The 20891-nt window shown below is 55.4% G+C and overlaps 1 protein-coding gene across 4 annotated transcripts in view; it reads right to left on the reverse strand.

Moving 5' to 3' along the window:
• The window catches only part of VWA5B1 (von Willebrand factor A domain containing 5B1), a 50861-nt gene extending 30201 nt beyond the window's left edge, over positions 1–20660 (reverse strand). For 3 of the 4 annotated variants that reach the window (XM_038531759.1, XM_038531757.1, XM_038531760.1), the window contains exons 1-8: positions 20504–20660; positions 13207–13371; positions 11307–11459; positions 9808–10078; positions 6571–6716; positions 5586–5717; positions 4833–4957; positions 958–1134 (exon numbers count right to left, since the gene is read on the reverse strand). In XM_038531759.1, the coding sequence (XP_038387687.1) occupies positions 958–1134; positions 4833–4957; positions 5586–5717; positions 6571–6716; positions 9808–10078; positions 11307–11459; positions 13207–13345 (1143 nt within the window). In that variant the 5' untranslated portion in view covers positions 13346–13371; positions 20504–20660. The remainder of the gene's footprint in view (positions 1–957; positions 1135–4832; positions 4958–5585; positions 5718–6570; positions 6717–9807; positions 10079–11306; positions 11460–13206; positions 13372–20503) is intronic. The other variant, XM_038531758.1, reaches the window with a different exon arrangement.
• Between the last annotated feature and the right edge of the window lie 231 nt (positions 20661–20891).

The raw sequence follows: 20891 nt of genomic DNA on the forward strand, positions 1-20891 counted from the left end.
CAACCAAAAATACAAAGAACAGCTAGATAATGCCATAATCGAGGCGAATAATCTCCTGAGGGAGATGAAACACTTCTGGATACTTGGGGAGGAAGGTTTATCACTCTTCTGCATTCCTTCAGAACTTCCCACTGCAATGACCAGCTACGGCTGGTTTGCAGGGCTGTCCCCTTGCTCGACTGTGAACTCCTGGAGGGCAGGGACTATGTTTACAACCTGCTGTCTTTCCAGATGGCCAAGCACAGCACTTTGCACATATTAGGAACTTGAAAAAAAAAAAAAAAGAATGAACCAAATATTTTCTACTGGATTATACGCACTCCTTAAGGCCATGTGCAATGAATCTGTGATGTCAGGTGGCTCAGAACTGACAGGCATGACTTTGATCTCGGGCCACACTAGCTGTGTGACCTTGGGTAGGTTACTGAAATGTTCACGATTGGCTTCCTCAATGTGGCAAATGGTGACAATAGAGCCAACTGCACAGGATTATTATCCGGATTAAACACCGAGTCGGGCATTAAGTGGCTAGCATTGTATCTGATGCATGGTAAGCCTCAGCAAATGTTGGCTCCTTCCTCTCTTTTCTGTACCCCCCTCCATGCAGTACCTCGTGAGGCGTTTCAGCCAGAGCAGACACTCAACCAAGGTTTGCAGAGTGCCAAGGAAAGCTAAACATGACTTCATCGCTTGGTAAATGGACCCCAGGTCTACCTCCCCTCACACCACGTCAGGGTTTTCTTTTGGGAACAAGTTGAGTTTGGGTGTCTCTGTTCAAACTGATTTTAAAAAGTTAGGTTGTTCCCTGCAGCCATGGGTGGTCATTTAGGAAAATAGTTCAGTTGTGGAAGGGGGCTGCTTGGAACAGAGTATTGAAGAAGCTGGTTTGGGGCAGCACAGCTGATCTACCCTGGAACCCTGAGTCCCGGGGGCAGGGGTCGGTCCTCATATAGGTACCTTGACGCGGTGGATGTTGGTCCCACTCATGCTGCCACTCCGATCAATGAGGAAGATAAACTCCCCATGGGTCTTTCTCAGGTTCGGCTGGACTGACTGGAGGTCAGGGCAAAAGTTGAGCATGATGACAGAATGGTGGGGAATGTCCTTGTGGAGGCGTTTCCTGATGATTTCTGTCTGGAGGAGAAAGGAAAACTCTCACTTGGGCATTCCGGGGGTTCAGGACTGTTCCTGGGGGGCTCACGCTGGTCCCCCCATCACTCACCAGGTTTTGTTAAGATCCTACTCATGCTCTGCATGAGAGAGTCCCGGGTCAACCATACCTGGCTCTTGCATTTGCTAGACTTTCAGTTGTATGGACTTTGGAGGCAGAAAGACCGGGGTTTAAACCCAAGCTCTCACCACCCAGCCGTGTGATCTTGGGCAAGGCCTTTTCCTCTGTGTCTGTTTCTTCATTTATAAAATGGTACAAATGATGCCCCTTCTCAGGGTGGTTAGGGGAGGAACCTGAGCAGGAAGTCCCGGCACATGGCGGGTCCTCAGCTGGCAAGTGTCTCTCTCTGGCTTTCATCCCCCAGTGTCTAGGCCACTCTCGGGCTCATCTTCCCTGGGTTTGCTGATTCTCTCCTTCTGCTAACTTCCCGCTCACTCTTCAGATTTTACCTCTTTAGAAAATCTTCCCCCACCACCTATCTTTAGAGTAGACTGACTAGTGCTTAGTTTTTGCACCGGGGGAATGAAGACAACAGTACCTATCTCACCGAGGTTTTCGGATTCGATGCAATGCTTGTGAGGCCTGCTGCCTGGCCCTGGGCAGTTGCCTCTAAACTATACCTGCTGCTATTTGCCGTGGGGACCCAGGTGCGTCTCCCATTGCAATGTGGTATTCCTGCCTGCTCGCTGGCTCGTATGCTACCTGCAGGCAGGCCATGCCTGAGTTTCTTCCGCATATCCGGGGTTTCACCTAGAGCCCTGGACAGAGATGGGCTCCTATGCGTTAGAGGGAGGGCAGGACACAGTTCTTAATCTCTTTGTGTGTTCTTTTCGCTGGCCCTGGCCGCTGCTGCTGAACCCTGCTTCCGGATGCACCCACACACACTGCGCCAAATCTCATTTCCTCTGTCGTCACCCTGCCTCTCTCTCTCTCCACCCCAACTTCCTCTGTCTCTTTGTCTGATGGTGTCTGTTTCTCTGTTTTCATTTGAGCCCCTTCCCCAACTCAATAGATGACATCCTCACGTACCTGGGTGTTCAAACCCAAGACCTCGCAGTTGTCCTCAGTTCCCCTCTAGCCTCACCCCATACATCTACCATTCAGGAAAGGACTCGGTTCTGCACCTAAGATGCATTCTGAACTTGTCTTCTGCTCCGTCTCCACTGCCACCACCCCAGTACCATCTCTTGTCTGGACCCCGAGTGGCCTCTTTCTGTCACTTTTATCTCCCCGTGGTCCATTCTTTTTTTTTTTCTTTTTTTTTTTTGAGCTAGAGAGAGCACCAGTAGGGAGGGGTCGGGGCAGAGGCAGAAGGATGCACAGACTTCCTGCTGAGCAGGGAGCCAGAGGCAGGGCTCAATCCCAAGACCCCAGGACCATGACTTGAGCCAAAGGCAGACACTTAACCACTTAACTGACTGAGCCACCCAGGCACCCCTCCCTGAGGTCCCTTCTAGATAGAGCAGGGAGTGTGATCATTCTTGTCATTCTGTTTAAACAATAGCTTCCCCTCCTGCTTTGCACCATGGTTATGAGGTCCCCTAGTGTCTGACCCCTGCCTACCTGTCCACCCCATCTTTGCCCACTCTGCTTCCTACATTTCAGCAACACCAGCCACCTGTTTCTCAAACACGTCACCATCGTTCTGCATCCTGTTCTGTGTACCAGGTCTTGAGTTCTTCACCACTCACCAGGTCTCCTTCTCAGACACGCTCTTTCTAAACCCCAGGCTAAATAGCGCCCGTGCTTATCACTCATGGTCAGAGTATCCTGCTTTATGTCCTTTATGGTCCGCAGCCCTCTTCACACTGCTCTTGCTCATCCATTTACTTCCTGTCTGTGCTAGAATGTAAGCTCCAGGAGAACAAGGACATGTCATTTGTAGTGTTGTCTCCTCAGAGCCTGACATCTACTGGGGACATACTGTTTGTTGAATGAATAAACACCAGGATGAATCTGTGTGGGTCATTTTATCTGCCACTGACTTATGTGTGCATCTCTTTTTCTTTTTTTCAGACTCTCTCTCTACTTGTCTCTGCTTGTCTCTGCTTCTCTGTCTCTTGTACATGGTGTCTCCCTCTGTGTCACTTGCCCCCCTCTTCGCTGAATCACAGCTTTTGACAGCTTGTCATACCTGCTCTTCCTGATTGATGTTCACCCTCCAGATGCCTGCCTCCCTCCTTGGTGAGGGATCACACTCTCTCTGCATAGAGCCCCTTTGCCAAAGGCCACTGCCCAGCCTGGCTCCCTGGAAGGCAGAGCCCAAGGCAGCAACGGCCACATCGCCAGTGAGAGGAGTGCCTTCTGGGAACCTGATTCTTGCCTCTCAGAGAGCTGGCATGGGGGCCCTGGGCTGGGATTCTCCAATGTCTCCTTCAGTTACCCTTATCCAATTGCAGCAAAATCCTTACTTCTTAGCAACTTTGGGTGATCCCTGTCATCCCCAGAGCTCATGAGAATGCAGGTATTTGCATCACCAGCCCAAGGTGGCAAATTCTCATTCGCTTGGGCAGTCCCAAAAGCTGCCCTTTGGCAGACAGGGTGGGGAACTCCACTTCCCCCACTGCTGCCCACATGTTATAGTTTTCAGAGCCCAGGGGCATCCCCACTCTGAGAACCTGGGCCCAGCCTCTCTCCTATTTGACTCATCTGAGGGAGGAGAAGGGTTCCCTAACATGGGATGATATGAGTAGTGAGCCACTGACCCTTTCCCTTTGCCATCCCTCCTACCCCCCACCCCACCGGGCCTCCCCAGTATGGTGTCTAATGATGGGATGATGTGAACCGGAAGCAGTCTACACATTCCCATACCACCCCCTCTGCCATGGTCCTCTGCCAGTCAGGGAGGGATTCTTAAATCCCGCAAAGCTGCCCCCCAGAATCGACTCTAAGTCATTAGCCTCATGTCACCAAAGCCAACTCCCAAGAGGACGGTCTTCCTTTCCTCCCAGCTCACCTGTTCTTTTTTGGGTGCTGAACCTCAGTGTTCTCATCGAAAAAGGGGAAACCAGAAAAAGAAGTGTGCCCCTGCTCTTAAGCCTGCCTTGGCATTCAGGGCCTGGCTTGGCGTGCAGGGCCGAGTGGGAGAGACGGCCGGTGTACCTTGTAGCCAGTGTCCCGGCCTCCTACCAGCCTTGCCCAGCCCACCCCTCTGCCCAAGGCCTCCTCACACTGGCACTTCATGAGAAGGGGCAAGAGAGGGTCTCCTTCAAACGTTCTCCTCTTTACCTTTATTCTTCACATCATAATAGCAAGGATCTTGGAGGAAGGACAAGAAGGGAACCCATTCAACAGGTGGGAAAAGGGAGGCCTGGGGGTAATGATGGGGCTGGGAGGGCACCTGGCTTCAGGGTCCGGGGGTGTCCTCTTGGGGTGCAGTAACCTGGAGAAGACCAAGGTTGTTTGTGCCACCAGCCTAGCGTGGCTTAAGCACCTTGGTGACACTAGGAGGAGGTGGCCCGGCAGGAGGTGAGAGGACAGGGTGCCTGTTGCATCTGAAAGTCCATCTTCCCAGCTATGCCCCAGCCCTCCTTCCTCCCTTGAGTGACCCGGGCAAGCCACACTCCCTTCCCCTGCTCAAGATCCTCATTGGTCCAGCGATGACCAAGCCCCCAGGGTCCCCCCAGCTCTGCCACCCCTGACTGGCCCCAGCCACCCTCACCTGTCTCTCTGCACTGCTATCCTTCTTCATCCCTTTAATGAAATCCATTCTTCCCTTCAAGTGCTGTTCAAACTCTCCCAGGGTCATGTCCCCTTTCTCCATCAGGACGTGTGGCATGTGGGGCTCTGCAGAGATGAGATCAACTCTTGGCACTTGTCCGAATGTGAGGGCAATGCCAGGGGGCCTTGGTTTGGGAGCAGGATCTTCACGATGGGGAGGACTCCCGACTGGAAGAGGGGGATGGAATCCCTGACTGCCTGGAGGAGCGTGGGGCCGTGGGAAGACTCCTTAGCTGGCAGGCAGGGGAGCCCAGTGGTCGCCGATAACTCACTGCCCCTCCCTGGCCTTAGCTTGCCCGTCTGTAGAATGAGCGTGGGACTGGGCTCTGATCTTTTCAGATCTTGACATTTTAGGAATCCTTGAAGAGACAAAAGAGTTGCTCTCCGAGTGTTCAGAGCTATGAGGGTCTCATCGAGCTTAGGATTTCAAGGTCAACTGCTCAGCTGGCCTGGACGCAAAGTGCCCTAACCTTAATGATGCCCCGGGGCCTCTGGAGCTAGAATCCGGGCACTCAAGTCTGCCAACTAGAGTCATGTTCCCAGGAGCCGCCTAGTTGGTCTCCTGTCTCTGCCCTCTGTCCCCTGCCCTCTCCCTGGCTGGCCACTGGACGAGGGGCCACATGTCTGCACCCCAGGGGATCAGCACCTCTTCCCTCCCACAGGCCTCCCAGGGGCCCCGCCTGATGTCCAGTACCGCTGGGGTGGATGAGGATCTCCACGGGCCGGTCGAAGGTGTGTCTGTTGGCCAAGGTGATAATGATGCTCTTGGCGGATCGTGCAGACGGGGCAGCGTCGGCTCGGATCTCATGGGTGGGACTCTCCACCCCTGTGTGGCACAGAAAGGTAAATAGGCTCAGCAGTCTCGGGAGAAGTAGGGGCTCAGTGGGGGACATAGAGACGCAGGCCAGAGAGGAAGGGCTGCTGACTTGCTGTGTAGCCATGGACAGGCCTCCTCAATTCCCCCATCTGCAAAATGGGGGGTTAGACGGATGGTGCTGAGGGCCTTTCCCGCCCTGTCCTCAGGATCCACTGGGGTCAGAGGGTTGCTTCCTCATAAGACACAGAAAGAGCTCATCGTTTGGTCGCTGGGCACTCTGTAAAGGTCTTTTGTGTTGGAACGTTGTGCTGCCCTGAGAGGACACTCACTGACAAGAAACCGCGTCCTCATATCCTTTATTTAAAAGCTTGAGTGACCATCAGAACAATGGTCCCCAACTCTGGCTGCATGTTAGGATCACCTGGGAGCTCTGAACTATTCCCACACCCCAGACCACTGCCATCAGTAGCTCTGGGTGGGCTCTGGGTGGCAGGGTTTGGAAGCTGCCCAGGGGATTCGACTCTGCAAGATGAGAACCAGGAAGCACCTCTGTGGCTGTGGCCTCTGGGGGGAGGACCCAGGGCTTCCAGGCTCCTAAGGACACCGCCCCAAGGGAGCCATTGACGTGGGCATGGGAACAGCCTTGAAACCTGCCCTTGGGAGGGGCTCTTCCTCAGGCCACAAGTTGGGGAGCAGGAAGTGGGGGTCCGTAAGGCTCCCCATGCTTCAGGTTGCCTTCCATTGGGGTGGGACAGCTTCCCTGCCCTCCCCTTCCTCTCTCTCCCTGGCAGCTTTCGGCCTGAAGCCCTCCCCACTTCGGGGCCTCAGGTCTTCTTTCAGGTCTGGGCAGCTCTCTTCTCACCTGCGAGCAGGCACGGCCCGCGGATCTCCAGCTGGAAGTTGAACTCGTATTCCATGGGGTTGGACACATCGGTGTCCAGGAGAGTTGCCAGGCACAGCTTGTTCCAAGAATCCAGGGTGCGGATGCCGAAGCAGTGCTTGTCTTTGCTGGAAGGGGTCGAGAGGAGGACGAGGTGGCGGCAGGTGGGCAGCCAGGGCAGTGGCGGCAGGGACCCGGCAGAAAGAGGGAAGAAGGCGGTGGGCCCTGGGCAGCCCTGGCCCTGCTGCAGCCCAGCCCTAAAAGGGGCTGATGCACTTCCTCCCACCTCAGACCCTTACTCTGCCACATGACCTGCCTCCAGGGAGAACCTGGACTCAGACATAAGGCACAGCTACCAACAGTGGATGGGCCGGGGCTCTGGGCCTGGTGGCCTGCAGCACTGGTGCACAGCGTTCTCACCAGCGCCCCTAGAAGAGGCATCAGGACCCCATCTCCCCATTTCCCACAGGGGAAAACAGAGGCTCCGCAAGATGAAGCGGCTAGCCTAAGCTCCCACTGTGGGGACTTGGTAGGTCAGCCTGGCTACACGGTGATGAAGTTAACACCACATCACACTGCTTCCTGGATCCCTGCTCTTTGGGAGCTGGGAGCCCTCGCAGGAGCCACTCCTTCAAGCCTGTTTCCCATCCCTGAAATGGGGATGATAATGAGTCGCCTTGAGTGAGCACTCAGTGAAGTGTCACCTGCCGAAGGCTCACGTTTCTGGGCTCTCTTTCTGGGTCATCCCCCACCCCTTCTTTGACCCTGCTCCATCCCGCACCCCTGGACCACACCCCTAACCTAAGCTCTTTGCTCTAGGTGCTTAATGCTTGATAGTGAAGTCCCCTGGTGCCATGTGGTTGTGTGTTTTCTAGGAAGAGGGCTCATTGTGTCACTTTCAATCACTTCCTTTGTTTCGCCCGCTGCTGTGTTTCTGAGGTCTTTCCAGGGGGCCGTGTGCAAACCAGCCTCTGCTGGGACGTGGTATCACTTGGGAGCATCTGTTATACGGCCCTTATTTCTTCCTGCCTCCCTGTGTCAGCAGATACTACTGCCATGAAGATCCTCATCTGTGTCCCTTTTGGGGACTTAGGGACTCAGGAAAGAATTTCTCTGGGGCTCCTGTGTCAAAGGCTTGTGTGCTATCCTTGTACCCGCTGACATGGGCACTGGGCCCTCTGCGTTGGAGACGCAGGGCCTACCAGAGCTGGGGACATTCAAGACCTCGGTGGGTCCAGGAACGAGAGGCCTGGGGAGGCCCTGAGAAGACTATTCCTGCCCCTTCCGGCAGGCGGAGTCAAACAGAGAGGCTCTAGGGAGAAGCCAGGGTCAAATCCCCGTGAACCTCAACGGTGCTCAGAGTGACACAAGAAAAAATAAGAATAATGGGTAAACCCAAGTGTTAGTGAGGAGGAGGACAGGAGGAGGCTCCTGCCCACCACTGGTGGAAGTGGAAACTTTCCAGCCTAGGAAGCGAACTGGCAATACACAGCGTGTGTCTCGTGTTCCTGGTCTGAGACTGGCTGGTGCCACCAGCTCCTCTGCTGTGCCAACCGGTGTCCTCACCCTAGGCTTCAAGATCCTGTACAATTGGACTCCCCATCATCCCTCCAACCTCTCTCTCTCTCTCCTGCTCCTTCGCTCCATTAGTCATACCAGCCTTCCAGCTGCTCCTCCAACACACCATGCCCACTGCTGCCTCAGGGCCTTTGCACTTACTGCTTGCTCTGCCATATGCCCAGAATGTTCTTCCTCCAGCATATTTCCACTCTCCCCTTCTTCAGATGAGGCTTCAGATGTTGCCTAAACCATCTATTGGAGCTAAAATATCACCCAACCCCACTCTCTCCCCGCCCCAGCCTCTATAGTATTTAACTTCATAGAACTTCCCTAATATATTAGGTATTACATGTTACGGGATGGGCTTATTTTTTTTTTCTTGTCTGTTGACATGTCCCCCTGCCCCCATCAGAATGCCAGCCCCATGAGGGCAGGGACCTTGTCTGTCTAGTTTACTGCTGTATTCCCAGCACCCAGAACTGTGCACACAGTAGGTGTTTAATTACTGTTCAGGTAGTGATGGAGGAGTGCCCTCCTGGCTGGCTCCACATGGGAAGCTGCACTAACCCTCCCCCAGCTCGGCCTGAAGCATTTTAAAGGTGTCATCCAGAAGCTTGCTGACTCTGTCCTCTGTGTCCCCGGCTGTCCCCAGAGCCCTACCCAGGGTGTGCATGAAACTCCGGGCTATACACGGTGCTTCCTCCCAGATGTTTGAGATAGGACTTGGGGTGGTGAGAGTTAAGTAGTTTAACTGGTCATTAATTGTGTTCTTTTTATGTCAAAATAGCGCAAAGACTCTCTGGAATAGATTTTAAAAATTCACACATGAATGATGACGTACAAGATCTTAAAAGATATTTGAACGCAGCGGGTAAGAAGCACCTCCTCTCTCCTTGCACAGGAAACACTCATCCTCCTCAGTCCACGGGTGGGAAAAAGGGATGAGACCCAATTTTCATAGCAGGTGCTTCAGGCTGCGACCCGCCTTCTCCTCCTGTCTACTCCTCCAGGGGAGTAGAGAAAGACTGTCCTGCCCTGGGCTTGTGGTGTCCCAGCCCCACCTTGCTGAGACCACCCCCCCGTAATGGCTTTTTGTTGCTTTGGGGAGAAATCTGAAGTTGGCCAGGGCCACAGGGCATCCTCTGTGTCTACAGCGTCATCTCCTGTCACCCTGCTTCAGTTTCTCTCTGGGGTCCTGTCCTTGCTACCTCAGGGCCTCTGTCCCTGTTCTCACCTGTGGGAACATTCCTCTGTGCGCCCACGTCCCTGTCACTGCTCAGCTCTTGGCTGAAATGTTACTCCCCGGGGCAGCCTGGCCTGGTCCTTGGTCCCACAGGGTGGGCCCCTTTTTTATACCATCAGCCCAATGAACTTCTCCTTCATTGCACTTTTAATTATCACAATCATGAATTATGCATGCAAGCGCAGAAACAATGACCTACATATCAGTCGTGTTCTTAGTTGGATGATGATCTCTCCCACCAAGCTCCAAATAGGAAGGGGCCATGATGGTTTGGGGCCCTCTGTCACCCTAATACCCAGCTCAGTGTCTGGCACTCAGTAGGTGCTCAGAAAATACCTCTTGTCCCCTGCCTTCATCCAGCTGACCCCCTGCTGCCACCCAAGGCTCTGCCCCTGGTCTGGGCTGGGGCTCCTTACCCTTGGGCCTGTTGGGTGGAGGGGCCCATGCTCTCGGTGCAGAACTGCGGCACGGTTGGGGTGCAGACAGCAGGCAGCAGGACCCGCACAGCCCCGCTGGGCAGCGTTGGGAGTTCCGAGGAGGTGCTGACGAAGATGGTGACGTTCTCCATGGGCGCAATGGTCCCCAGGTTGACCACGAACAGGATCCGCTCCAAATCCTCATCCAAAGCCACCCTCCCTGGTGTGCAGGAAGGCGGGATGACAGAGACCCCCTCTTGCAGATTGTTCCCTAAGTGACAGGCCCGTAGTCAGCTATGCATAGATGATCTCTAGTTCCCTGTACCACAGGCAGGTTTGAGCCCATTTTGCTGCCAGGGAAACTGAGGATTAGCGCGGGGGGTGCGACTTGCCTAAGTTACTCAGCCAATAACTGACTTGCTGAGGAGGGAGCTGAACGCACAGGGGTCTGCGGCCAGGCCCGCGTACTTTCCACGGCACCGTGCTGGAGTGGGAGGCTGGGACCCACAAAACCTGGACAGAAGTCACCCATCTGCAGACTCTGCTCCTCCTCAGAGGGTCACAGTTAAGCACCCTCCAAGCCTTGGGGCAGGTGCTTTTGTTCATGTCTCCCCTGTTGTCTGAGAGGCTGTTCCCTCACCCCTCCCCAGCCCGTGTCCCCCAGCCACCGACCGCTCCATGGAAACCTCCCTGGTCCCCAGTCGGACCCTCTTTCCCTCCTCTGACGTTATCCAGACCTCTTCTGCCAAAGGCGCCCCCACCCCCTGCTGTGGTTACCCCGAAGCATGTCCTAGCTGTCCTTCCAGGCTCTGAGCAGTCGTGATAACGTGAAGGCGGCTGGATGTCTCACACGTGCTGGGGGCTCCTTACAAGACTCTCCAATGTCTTAATGATCAGGTGAACAAATGTCATCTGATCAGAGATCCAAAGGTAAGGGTCCCTTCTGTCACATGATACTTGATCTGAACTCAAATCCTGACTGTCACCGACAGGCTGTGTGAACTTGGGCCGGTCACTCACCCTCTCTGTGCCTCAGTATCCACAATAGCGGGCAGAGTAGCCATGACTGGAGTCCTTACTCTCTGTCAGAGACTGTCATCTCCACAACCCACACACCCTGTTGAGCTTTGGGTGTATCTTGTGATCAGTTCCATTTTACAGATGAAGTTTAATTTTTTTAATTTAAGCTCATACCATTCCCAAGCAATGGGATGGGGGGGGGGCGTCAAGCCCTGGTGCAGTTCGTTCTACAACCTCTGAGCTCAACGGACATGCTATCTGTAGAGATAGGAACCCTTTCGTTGCCTCTGATCTTCACCACGCTTTTGAGGTGAGAACAGGAACAAGGTTCAGAGAGGTCGCATTATTGGCCTGAGGTCACACAGGATTCCTGCCTCCTGGTTTAGTGCTGTCTCCACCCTCTCCCACTCCTGTCCTTTCAGTCTGCTCGAGACCCCAGCCAGCCCCAGGCCCTGCCACAGCCCTTCTGTCCTCCTCACCTGTGACAGTTGTGGCTCGGATGCGGGTGCCCTCAAAGTGGCCACTATCCATCTTGGCTTTGTCCTTGATCTGTACTGTCACGACACGGTCGGCAATGACCGCCTCAAAGCCAATCACTGTGGTATATTCATCCAGTGGGTACACGAAGAGGCCTGCAGGGGAAGGGCCCGGCATCACAGGGTGCCCCGGCTGCACACTGCACTCCCCACCCGTGGGAGGGAAGCCAAGCCCTGGGCCAGCCAGATCGATGGATGGATGGTACTCACTGCCACTTAGAGGACGTCGGGGTCAGGGGGCTCCAGCTGGGACCTCGTGGCTGTGGGGCGGGCCAGGTTAGTGCACCAGAGACACCATGGGAGCAGTGGGGTGACTGGCAGAGGGACAGCTGCTCCTGTCCCAGCCTGCTCTGACTCTGGCCATGTGGCCGGGGCTTCTGAGTTTGCAAGAGACCATGGCAATTGGGATTTTTATGTGACTTGTTTGTGCCAAGGAGCTGGAGCATTGGAGGAAACAGACTAAGGTTCCAATCCAGTCCTGTGCCACCCCTCCTGGCCTGGTGAGCTTGGATAGGACACTCAGCTCCTTGAAGCCTCACAGCCCCATCTGAAAATGTGGCCAACAGAGCCAAACCCATGGGGTTGTTGTGAAACCAGAAAAAGTAACTGCCATTTATTTAGCTACATGCCCCATGGCGTGAGCTCCATGTTTTTAGACCTTCGTGCTTCTCAGACTCTAAGAGCGCACGGGTCACCTGGGGATCTTGTTAAAATGCAGATTCTGATTCAGTAGTTCTGGGCCAAATTCTGAGATTTTGCATTTCCACTGAGCTCCTGAGTGGTGCTGATGGCTCGGGGACCACTCTCGGGGGATCAAGGCAGTATCTCATTTGATGTGCCCACAGCACAGTGCCTGGCCCACGGCGAGCCCTCCCCAGATCCTCCCATCCCTCGGAGCCTCAGCCTCTTCATCTACACACTAGGAAGACTGGTTCTCCCCGCATGTGGAGAGCCCAAGGATCTGTCCCCACGTGGGCCAGTCCTTTAGTCTCCTGGGCCCCCAGCTAGTTCCATTTTAAGTCTCCATCTAGAGATTTTCCTAAACAGACCACCAGGGTGATCTGCCCTGCCCAAAATGTTTCTGATAAAGTAAGTTCCCCTGTAGGTTCCTTTGGGGACCGAGATGGTTGGGATGGAGGGTGGTACCCCAAGACATGAAGCCTGGGGGTTAAGGAGGCCCCCATCTCGGTGGACGAGGAGGAATTGTAATGGCAACAAGCCTTCACCCAGCCCCTCCTGGCCAGCCTTCCTGTGACCTCCTTTCTGAAGTGAGAAGAGAAGCGATTGATTTACAGACTCCTACGGACCAGTGTCCTGCACTCTCTTGACTACCCCGCTCTGATGATTCATAGTCTCACACTGCTTTTCATTCCACGCTGCCCTTCCATACGCATTACCTCATCTGCTCCTCCCGTAAACCCCGGCGTCCAGACAGGTGGAGGTACACCCCGATCCTGAGGAGGACAGTGGCTTCCCCAAGGTCACAGAGGCAAGAGCCACACCTAGGAGTGGGAGCTCCCGGCTCTCCATGGAGACTTGACGCCCCTCCTACTGGGAGGCTCCCTGAGAAAGTGGGGCACCAGGCATTTGACACAGGTGGGCATGCCTTGCGGGTGTAGATAGTGCCGGGCCGGCTGGCCAGGGCTGAGCCCGAGGCCTGACCTGATGTGCCTCTAGCTTTGAGGCCTGAGGGGCGGAACTGCCATTTCTATTTCACAGATGAGTCAACCAAGACTCAGAAAAGTTATGTGGCTTGTCCCCGCGTGGATCGGCTGGTACGCGTCAAGGTAAGGATTAAGCACGGAGGGTGGGTGGCCCTGGGGAAGCCCGCAAGGGTCCTCACCCTGGAAGGGCTGGGCTTCCAGGTTGCCATAGGTGAGAGAAGCAGTCAGTCCCAGGGCGTAACCGCTGACGAAGGAGGTGACATCGGAGGCGGTGAGGGGCAGGGCTGCCCCTGTGATCTGGTTCAGCAGACCAGGCATCCCGCTGGCTACTCAGCCTTCAGGGCCTGCAAGAGACAGGAAGGGCAGGAAGTGGGGAACCCCCCCCCCCCCCCCCCCGCATCCCTTCCCAACCCAGTCGTCCACTTCTGGCCCCACAGGCAGCCGGCACTGTTCTCCCCTCCTGGGCAGTGACCCTGCTCGCTCTCAGTCCTCCCTGAGAGAAGTGGAGATTCTGTTTCTTTCCATTTCACAGCAAAGAAGCCAAGGACTGAAGACCTGTCACCTGCCTGGGCTCCCCCCCGGTGAGAGGGAGCAGAGTTGGGGCTGGAGCCCAAGCAGGCTCACGGCCACCCTGGATTTCTCCCCACTGGATAGTGCTCCCCGAACTCTGGATGGGAGTCCGGGGACTTGGGCTCTGGCCCCATCCTTTCATCAGAGTCCATAATCTCAGAGCTGTTGTGGCTGCTTCCTGGGCGGCATGAGGGAGCGGGGACAGCTCGCCACATCCCTCCATCTCTGATCTCAGGGGCATCCAGAATGCATCTACCCACCACCGTCAGCACCGCTGTGAGGGGGGTGATGAACACCCGAAAGATGCTCAGATGAAAGGAGCCACCATTCCTCTAGGCGTGCACGTCAGAGGGCTGGAGGCATTCCTGGCACCTTTCTCACCACACCCATACCCAGTCCAAAGCCGAGGCTTGTGTCTCATCCCTGCAAATGCCCTGGCGCCCATCCATTCTCCGCCAGCAGCATCCTCGTCCCAGCCACACCACGTCTATCTGGACCAAGGTTCCCAGTTGGCCCCTTGAATCTACTGTCACCCCCACTCCCATCAGTGACCAGGCCCCCATAGCAACGCACCAATTGGAGCAGTCTCTGCTCCTGGGGTGGACACCAAAACCCTTAAGACGGGTCTGTGTAGTCTGGCCCTGCCGGCCTTGCCAGTCGCTCAGTCACCTCGTCCTCAGGCAGCCTCTAGTCCATTCCTCAAATGTGGCTCGTGGTCTCCCACCTTTGTCCCTCCATTCACCCCCTGGAAGGCTCACCCCATGACCCAGTTCTAAACTAGTAACCTCCCTCTTCAGTGTCCTTCAGTGTCAACCCAGGGTCACTGTGTGCAGAAGCCACACCACCAGGGCCCAGCGTCCTCCGTTCTTCTGCCTCCCGCAGAGCTGAGTCTCTCCCTCAGGGCACCTCCATCCGTGTGTAGGGATGCAGCTTGCGGTGTGAGATTATTTGGTTGCTGTCGTCCCATCTACAGTGTGCGCTCCCGGAGGGATGGGTCGTGTCTCTAGTGTATCCTCAGTGCTTAAACACATACAGGAACCGAGGACTGCGGTCATTCCTGAGTGAAGGATGGAGCACTTCTCAGGGCGGCACACGATCTGTTGGGCTCCCGACACCCTCCCCGGTCATGGCTGTGCTTGAAGGGTGCGGTGGGGACGGGCAGTGAACTCAAAGCATGGGGAATACAAATTTGAGGTCCCGTTCCCTCGCTCTGGGGGCTCCTCCCTGGGGAGGGTGAGCCAGGACAAGCTGCGGTGGGCGGCTGGCCTGTTGCAATCCTTTGCAAGGCTGCTCAAGGCGTGCTTTTCTCAAAGAAGGGAACCCTTCCCGTCCGGGTGCTCCTCTCGCCGCCCTGGGATCCTCTGGGGCGCCCGCCTCTCTGCCTGGCACCAGTGCCTTTTTAATTATGTTCTCCCTTCTGGCTCCGGCCCAGACAGCTCTCAGCCCTGCCTTATCGGGCCGACTGACTGGCAGCAGGAAGCAGATAAGGAGCCCTGAGGGGGCCGCTGCCTCTCCAGCCACCTTGCCTTGCCCCAGAGAGTGTTCTCTGTCCTGGTGGCCCAGCAGAGCCTAACTCCCTCTGGGGGACAGGACAAGCTGACGGAGTCCATGTCCTGAGCCACCTCCGCTGCCACCAGCCTCCCTCCCTCCTCCTCAGCCTGGTTCACTCCCGGCCAGAGCACTCCCGAGGAACGCAGCTTTGGGCAACCGGCACCCAGATGTGTGGCGAACTTGGCTTTCAGCTTCAATCTGTCCTGGGATGGGAGTTTGGCCAAGGGCATCTCCCCATAAGGTCCCCAGAAGGTTGGGGAGGGGTGGGGCTTGCCTGGGAAGTGGGGCTTGAATGAATGAGGCTGGTAACATGGGGCAGGTTCACTCAGAACTGACCTTTTAGCATAACCAGTACCTTTCCTTCTTGGGAAGAGTATACTTGGAATTCTTTGGGGTCTACACAATGCATATTTTTCATCAATTCATCAAGCACTGATAAGCACTTACTGTATTCCAAGCCCTGAATTAACCACTGGGGATACAAAGATAAGACACGGCTCTGTCCTTAAGGAGTTACAATCAATCTAGTGGCAGAGGAAGAGGAGTGGGGGAGGAATAGTGACAGCAGCTGGAATCTATTGGACATCGAATGTGCTAGATGTATGTATTATTTCACAGCCACCTTATAAGGCACGGCACAGTTTTGCAGATGGGGACACTGAGGCCCAGAGAGAGATGTGTTTGGTTTTGCACACGAGTTGAGGTGGGGAGTGGAAGGACAGAGGGATACTGTGGGTGCCTGTGTAGGGTTTCCTCTGGAGCATCCTCAGAGCACCCCATGCCAGTCCTGTGAGCCAATAATGCTGGGTGCCCTCCCTCCAGCCAGCCCAACACTCAGGTTATGGGGGGTTCCCAGGGTGACTGTTGAATACCAAGGCTGTCCTTGATGGTCTAGACCCCGTAAATCTCCAGCGATCCCTGTCCCTCGGGCAGGCCTCTCTGGAGCCAGACAAGCCTAGACGTGAACATTGGTGCATAAGTGACTGCTTCACTACCCCCCAAGTGAGTGTCAGCCCCTAGATGCTGACTCCCTTGTCTATAAAACTGGGCTAGCAGAGAAGCCCTTGGCTCCCACTTCACCAGCACCATGAAGATCGCGTTGAACAATGTGGTACCCAGAACAGCTCCTGGCACATACTAGGTGCTCAATGAATATTTGTACAGTGAAAGGAATGGATGGATGGATGGATGGATGGATGGATGGATGAATGAATGAATGAATGAAAGCCGGCTGCCTCTCACAAACACTAACCTCTAGTGATCACCCAGGTGCCAGGGAGGCCGTGGGGAACCAGGCAGACACGAGATATAAACTAATGGTAGAGACAGATACTAAGCTGCAAGCCAACAGATTCACGATCTGACCCCTTCTTGTCACCTCCCCTGCTGTCACCCTCCCGTCGTCCCACCGTCTATTCCCACTGGAGCAGAGTGAAGCCAGGGATTCAGTCACATGACTCTAGGATACAGTCCTCCTGACGGCTCCCCGCGTGCCTCCCAGGCCCCCCACACCTGGTCCTTCTCCCACTGAAGACGCCCTTCTAGCTCTTCTCCTGCCTTCACTCTTCTGCAGTGGCTGTTCCCATTCCCAGGAATGCTCTCCCTTCCACGTTCTCGGGGCTCGCTCCTTTGCTCCCTCAAGCCTTTGCTTCAAGGGCACTTGCTCACGGAGGCCAACCCTTTAAACTAGCAGCCTGTCCCCCCATCTTCACATGCAATCCCTTGTCCTACATTTTATTTACCTTTCCCTCAGCAAGCACCACTAACGTGATATTATAATATAAAATATGTACTATGTTTGCTGCTTATCCTCTGCTTCCCCTGCACGAGGGCAAGGATTTGGGGTCTGTTTTTCTCACTGGAATATCCCAAGGACCTTGAATAGAACTTGTACTAATGGTAGGTGGAGAATAAATATCTATTGAATGAATGAATGATTGAATGAATGAATGAATCAATCAATCAATCAATACGTAATCTTAACGCGAGGCTGGTTACTTCTGGGTTCCTTATTCTCCTGGACGTGGGAGAGAGGTCCTCTGACCACCAGGCTCAGGGCACCTTCTCAGAGAAGATGTAATGAATCCCTTAGGCTCTCATCTTGGTATTTATGTCAGGACCCCAAATACACCCTTGCCAGCAGCATCAGGGTCCCACCACCTTTAACAGACCGTCTGTCCACCAGGGATGCTGTGATTCTGCGTCCCCGAGCTGGCTTCTGGCCACCCCCCACCCTCCAGCCACCCGCTGTGCCTTCAGCTGCTACCATTCTGAAGCCAGAGAGCACCCTGTTTTCTGGGCCTCTCTGGGATTCTCTCTGAGTTCCCTGTCCTGCATCCCCTGCAGCTCTAGACAGGAAAGGGGGCTGCCTCTTGTCACCTTTCAGAGTCGGGAGGTGAGACATGTGCCTTCCATCTCAGCTGCTGCTCCAAGACCACCATTAAAAAAAAAATCTGCCTATAAAACCCGTTTTCCATGGTGGTGATCTGGGAGGACGGGCTGATGCCTTTTGACTCCGGGCACATCCCCATGTCCCGCCGTCACTTGCCATTCCCAAGGTCCCGATTACACCCTTCTTGTAGCAAACACCTGGCACCCGGCTCCTATCTTCCTCGGCTCCCCGAGCCCTGCCATCAATCGGCTGATGTCAGCACCCGTAGCCGTGGTGCGCCCAACTCCCTGCCTCTCTGGAATCTTTGCTCCCGCCCCAGCCCACTTGCCACATCCACTCCCAACGCCCTGAGCTTGAGACGCCGCCCCTGAGCGCTCCATCTCCGAAACCACTCGCTCAGTCACGTAGGTCGCTCTAAAAGATCACCACCGCTCAGCACGTCCGAGCCCTCTTTCCTTGATTTCTCCTAAGCACTTGCCACCGTCTGGCATACTGTCCTGCTTATTAGTGGTCTGGTTGGACGTGTCTCCCCAGCTCTCCGGAGTGTCGTCCCCAACGAGGGCACAGGGGTTGTTGCAGCTTCTTCGCTGCTATACCCACTACAGAGGGAATAATGCCCGGGGATGGTGGATGCTCGATAACTATTTGGTTTTGAATGGGTGAAACGTCATTCCACGGGCTTTATACATCGAATTTGGCAACAGCCGTCAGGGGTGGGTACTCTCGGGTATCCCTGTTTTATAGATGAGAACACGAAGCTCAGAGAGGTCAGGTGGACTGTCCAAGGTCACACAGCCAGGAGGCAACGGGGCTGGGAGCTGAGCCCAAGCAGCAGGAACACAGCTCCTGTACTTGCTTTGCCCTGTGGGCTGTGATGCCACCCGCTTGGCCTGCGCCCCAAGCTGTGACATTTCTGCCCGTGCGCTCTCCGGGGCCTCCTCTCCTCTCCATTCCCACCGCTGCTGCTTCCCTCCTCTGCCTTGGACCATCTCTGACCTGCTCCTTTGACTCCCAGACTGTGTCCTTTCCAGTTCGCTCTGTCATCTCAGACACGCACGCGCGGACACACGCACACACACAGGCACACAAACTCACACCAGCCTCCCTCTCCCCTGCGTGTGATGGCTCCTCATTGCTCTTGTCTGATGGGGCGGGTTAAACCCTCAGCATGGCATTCAGGGCTCGTCCCCATTCGGTCCCCATCTCTGTCCGGTGTCACCTCCTGGTACATTCTGTACATTCACTTCGTTCCAGACACCCTGACCTCCTCACTGTGTGCCCTGAACACACCAGGTTCATTCTCACCCTTCGGCTGCTTCCTACAACGAGGGTTGCCTTCTCTGCCTTACAAAGTCCTGTTCAACATTCAAGGCCCAGTTTCATTGTCGCCTCCTCTTTGAGGCCCTCTCCCACCCCCGACACCCCAGTGGATAAGCCACAGCCTCCTCAGAGGCTTCCACAGCCTCCGAGCACCTGTCACATCTGTCATCCGGAAGCACCGTAAATGCCCATAGGTGATGCTTGTCAGCCCCAAGTACTGTAAGAACGTGGGGGCATCTCCTTCTTCGCCTGTGTCCCGGATTCCTGCATGGGGCTCAGTTTGGAAGGGGGGCTCTAAATCGGGCCCCTCCCAGGTTCTAGTGCTTTAGAGCCATTGCTAATGCTCACACCCACCCTCACTTTATGGGTGGGAAAAACGAGGTGCAGAGGGGAAGTCTGGAAGCGTGTTGGTGGGTGGTCAGGCTGGGTGGGGTGGGAAGCAGCCTTCCGCCAGCCCACGCCTGTCCTTTCCCTTCTCCAGCTGCTTCCAGTCCATGGAGAGCACAGGAGAGGCTGCTGGAGGAGGAAGGGGGAAGGGCAGGGAGCACCAGGAGGCTGGGGAGCATGGGCTTCATGACATGGGGCTGTGATGCCCTTCGAGCTGCTGCTGTGATCCTGAGCACCATGAGCTCAGCCAGCCCCTGTACACCGCCACCACACCCCACCCCCCCAGTCGCTGGCCCCAGGGAAGCTTCTGGGCAGGTTGTGGTCTGGGCCTCAGTTGTCCTGGAACAGCCTGGGGTTCAGGCTTCATGGCTAAGAACCGACTGGGCCACCAGGAGCCTGCAGCAGGCAGTGTGACTTGGTTTAGTTGTGCTGTGGGGACACGTCCAGGGACAGGAGCCAGGAGAAGAGAGAGTGGGGACCCTGCTTGTCTTCCATCATCATGACAGGCTGTGGAATGCCTGCATTGAGGTCCTGGGGTCAAGGAGAGGAACCGCCCGCCTGCTTGTCAGAAAGGGATCAGAAAAGAGGAAGCTGGCTAGCAGCGGGCCCCACAATCTGCAGCATTGCCTGGGTTAGTTAGAGTCCTAGACGGCCACTTCCTGGTGGTCTTGGGCCAGTTACTCAACCGGGCTCTATCACATCTATATTGTGTGACCCTGAGCAAGTTACTTAACCTCTTTGTGCCTTAGCTTTCACATCTGTAAAACGGGACGGCGACAGTGCCCACTTCCTTAGAAACTAGATGGATAAAGGACAGAATGTCTGCAAGTGAGTGGGCGGGAAGCTAGTGGGTCCTGATGGAGCTGGGGGCTTCTCTTCCACGTCTTTTCTCATAGACCCTCCCTGCAAGGGCCCCTTCCTGGGCTGGGTGAGCTTGCACAGGTGCCAGGTCGGCACAGCTGGGAAGATCCTTGGGTCCCTGCCCAAGTGCCCACCGCAGTAAGCTCTCTGATTCTGACCTTGGGGCTGAAATGTGCCCTGTCCGCTCTCTTTCCCAGTTCACTTTCTGTCCCAGAGACAGCCTGGCAGCCTTCCTTTCCCCACCTGGAGACCTCTCTGCTTCTCCCTGGCCAGATGCCCCCACATTATGTCCACAAGGTCAGGGCCCCCCAGCCTGGTGGTCTCAGCCAGGCTGGGGCCAGACATAGACTCGGAACCCACCAAGCAACCCTGGCCTTGCTACCCTGCCCACTCACCTTGGGCTACGGGTCTTCATCCTTTTCCCTGTCACCAAGCTGTCTAGAAAGCCCGTGCTTTTATGCCCCCAATGGGAGCTTGTCCTTCAAGAACCATCCCACACACAAACCAGCACCAACAGAGTCAATGGGTTTTTAGGCCTTGGCTGATTGTCCTAAGCTTCTAGAATTCTGGGGCTCTCACATTCTGGTCTCCTTCTCCACACCTCTCCCCTCAGGTCCACATCCATGCTTCTGAACCCCCACCCCTACCCCACCTCTGCCCACCAACCCATGCTCCAACCAGTCAACACCACTTGCTGTTCCTCTAAACAAGCCTGACTGTGTCCACTTCTCCTCTGATGTGACTGGCTCTGCCAGGAAGGCTGGCCCCACCCCACCCTTGTCC

Source organism: Canis lupus, chromosome 2, assembly GCF_011100685.1.
Source record: "Canis lupus familiaris isolate Mischka breed German Shepherd chromosome 2, alternate assembly UU_Cfam_GSD_1.0, whole genome shotgun sequence".
Taxonomy (NCBI): Eukaryota; Metazoa; Chordata; class Mammalia; order Carnivora; family Canidae; genus Canis; species Canis lupus.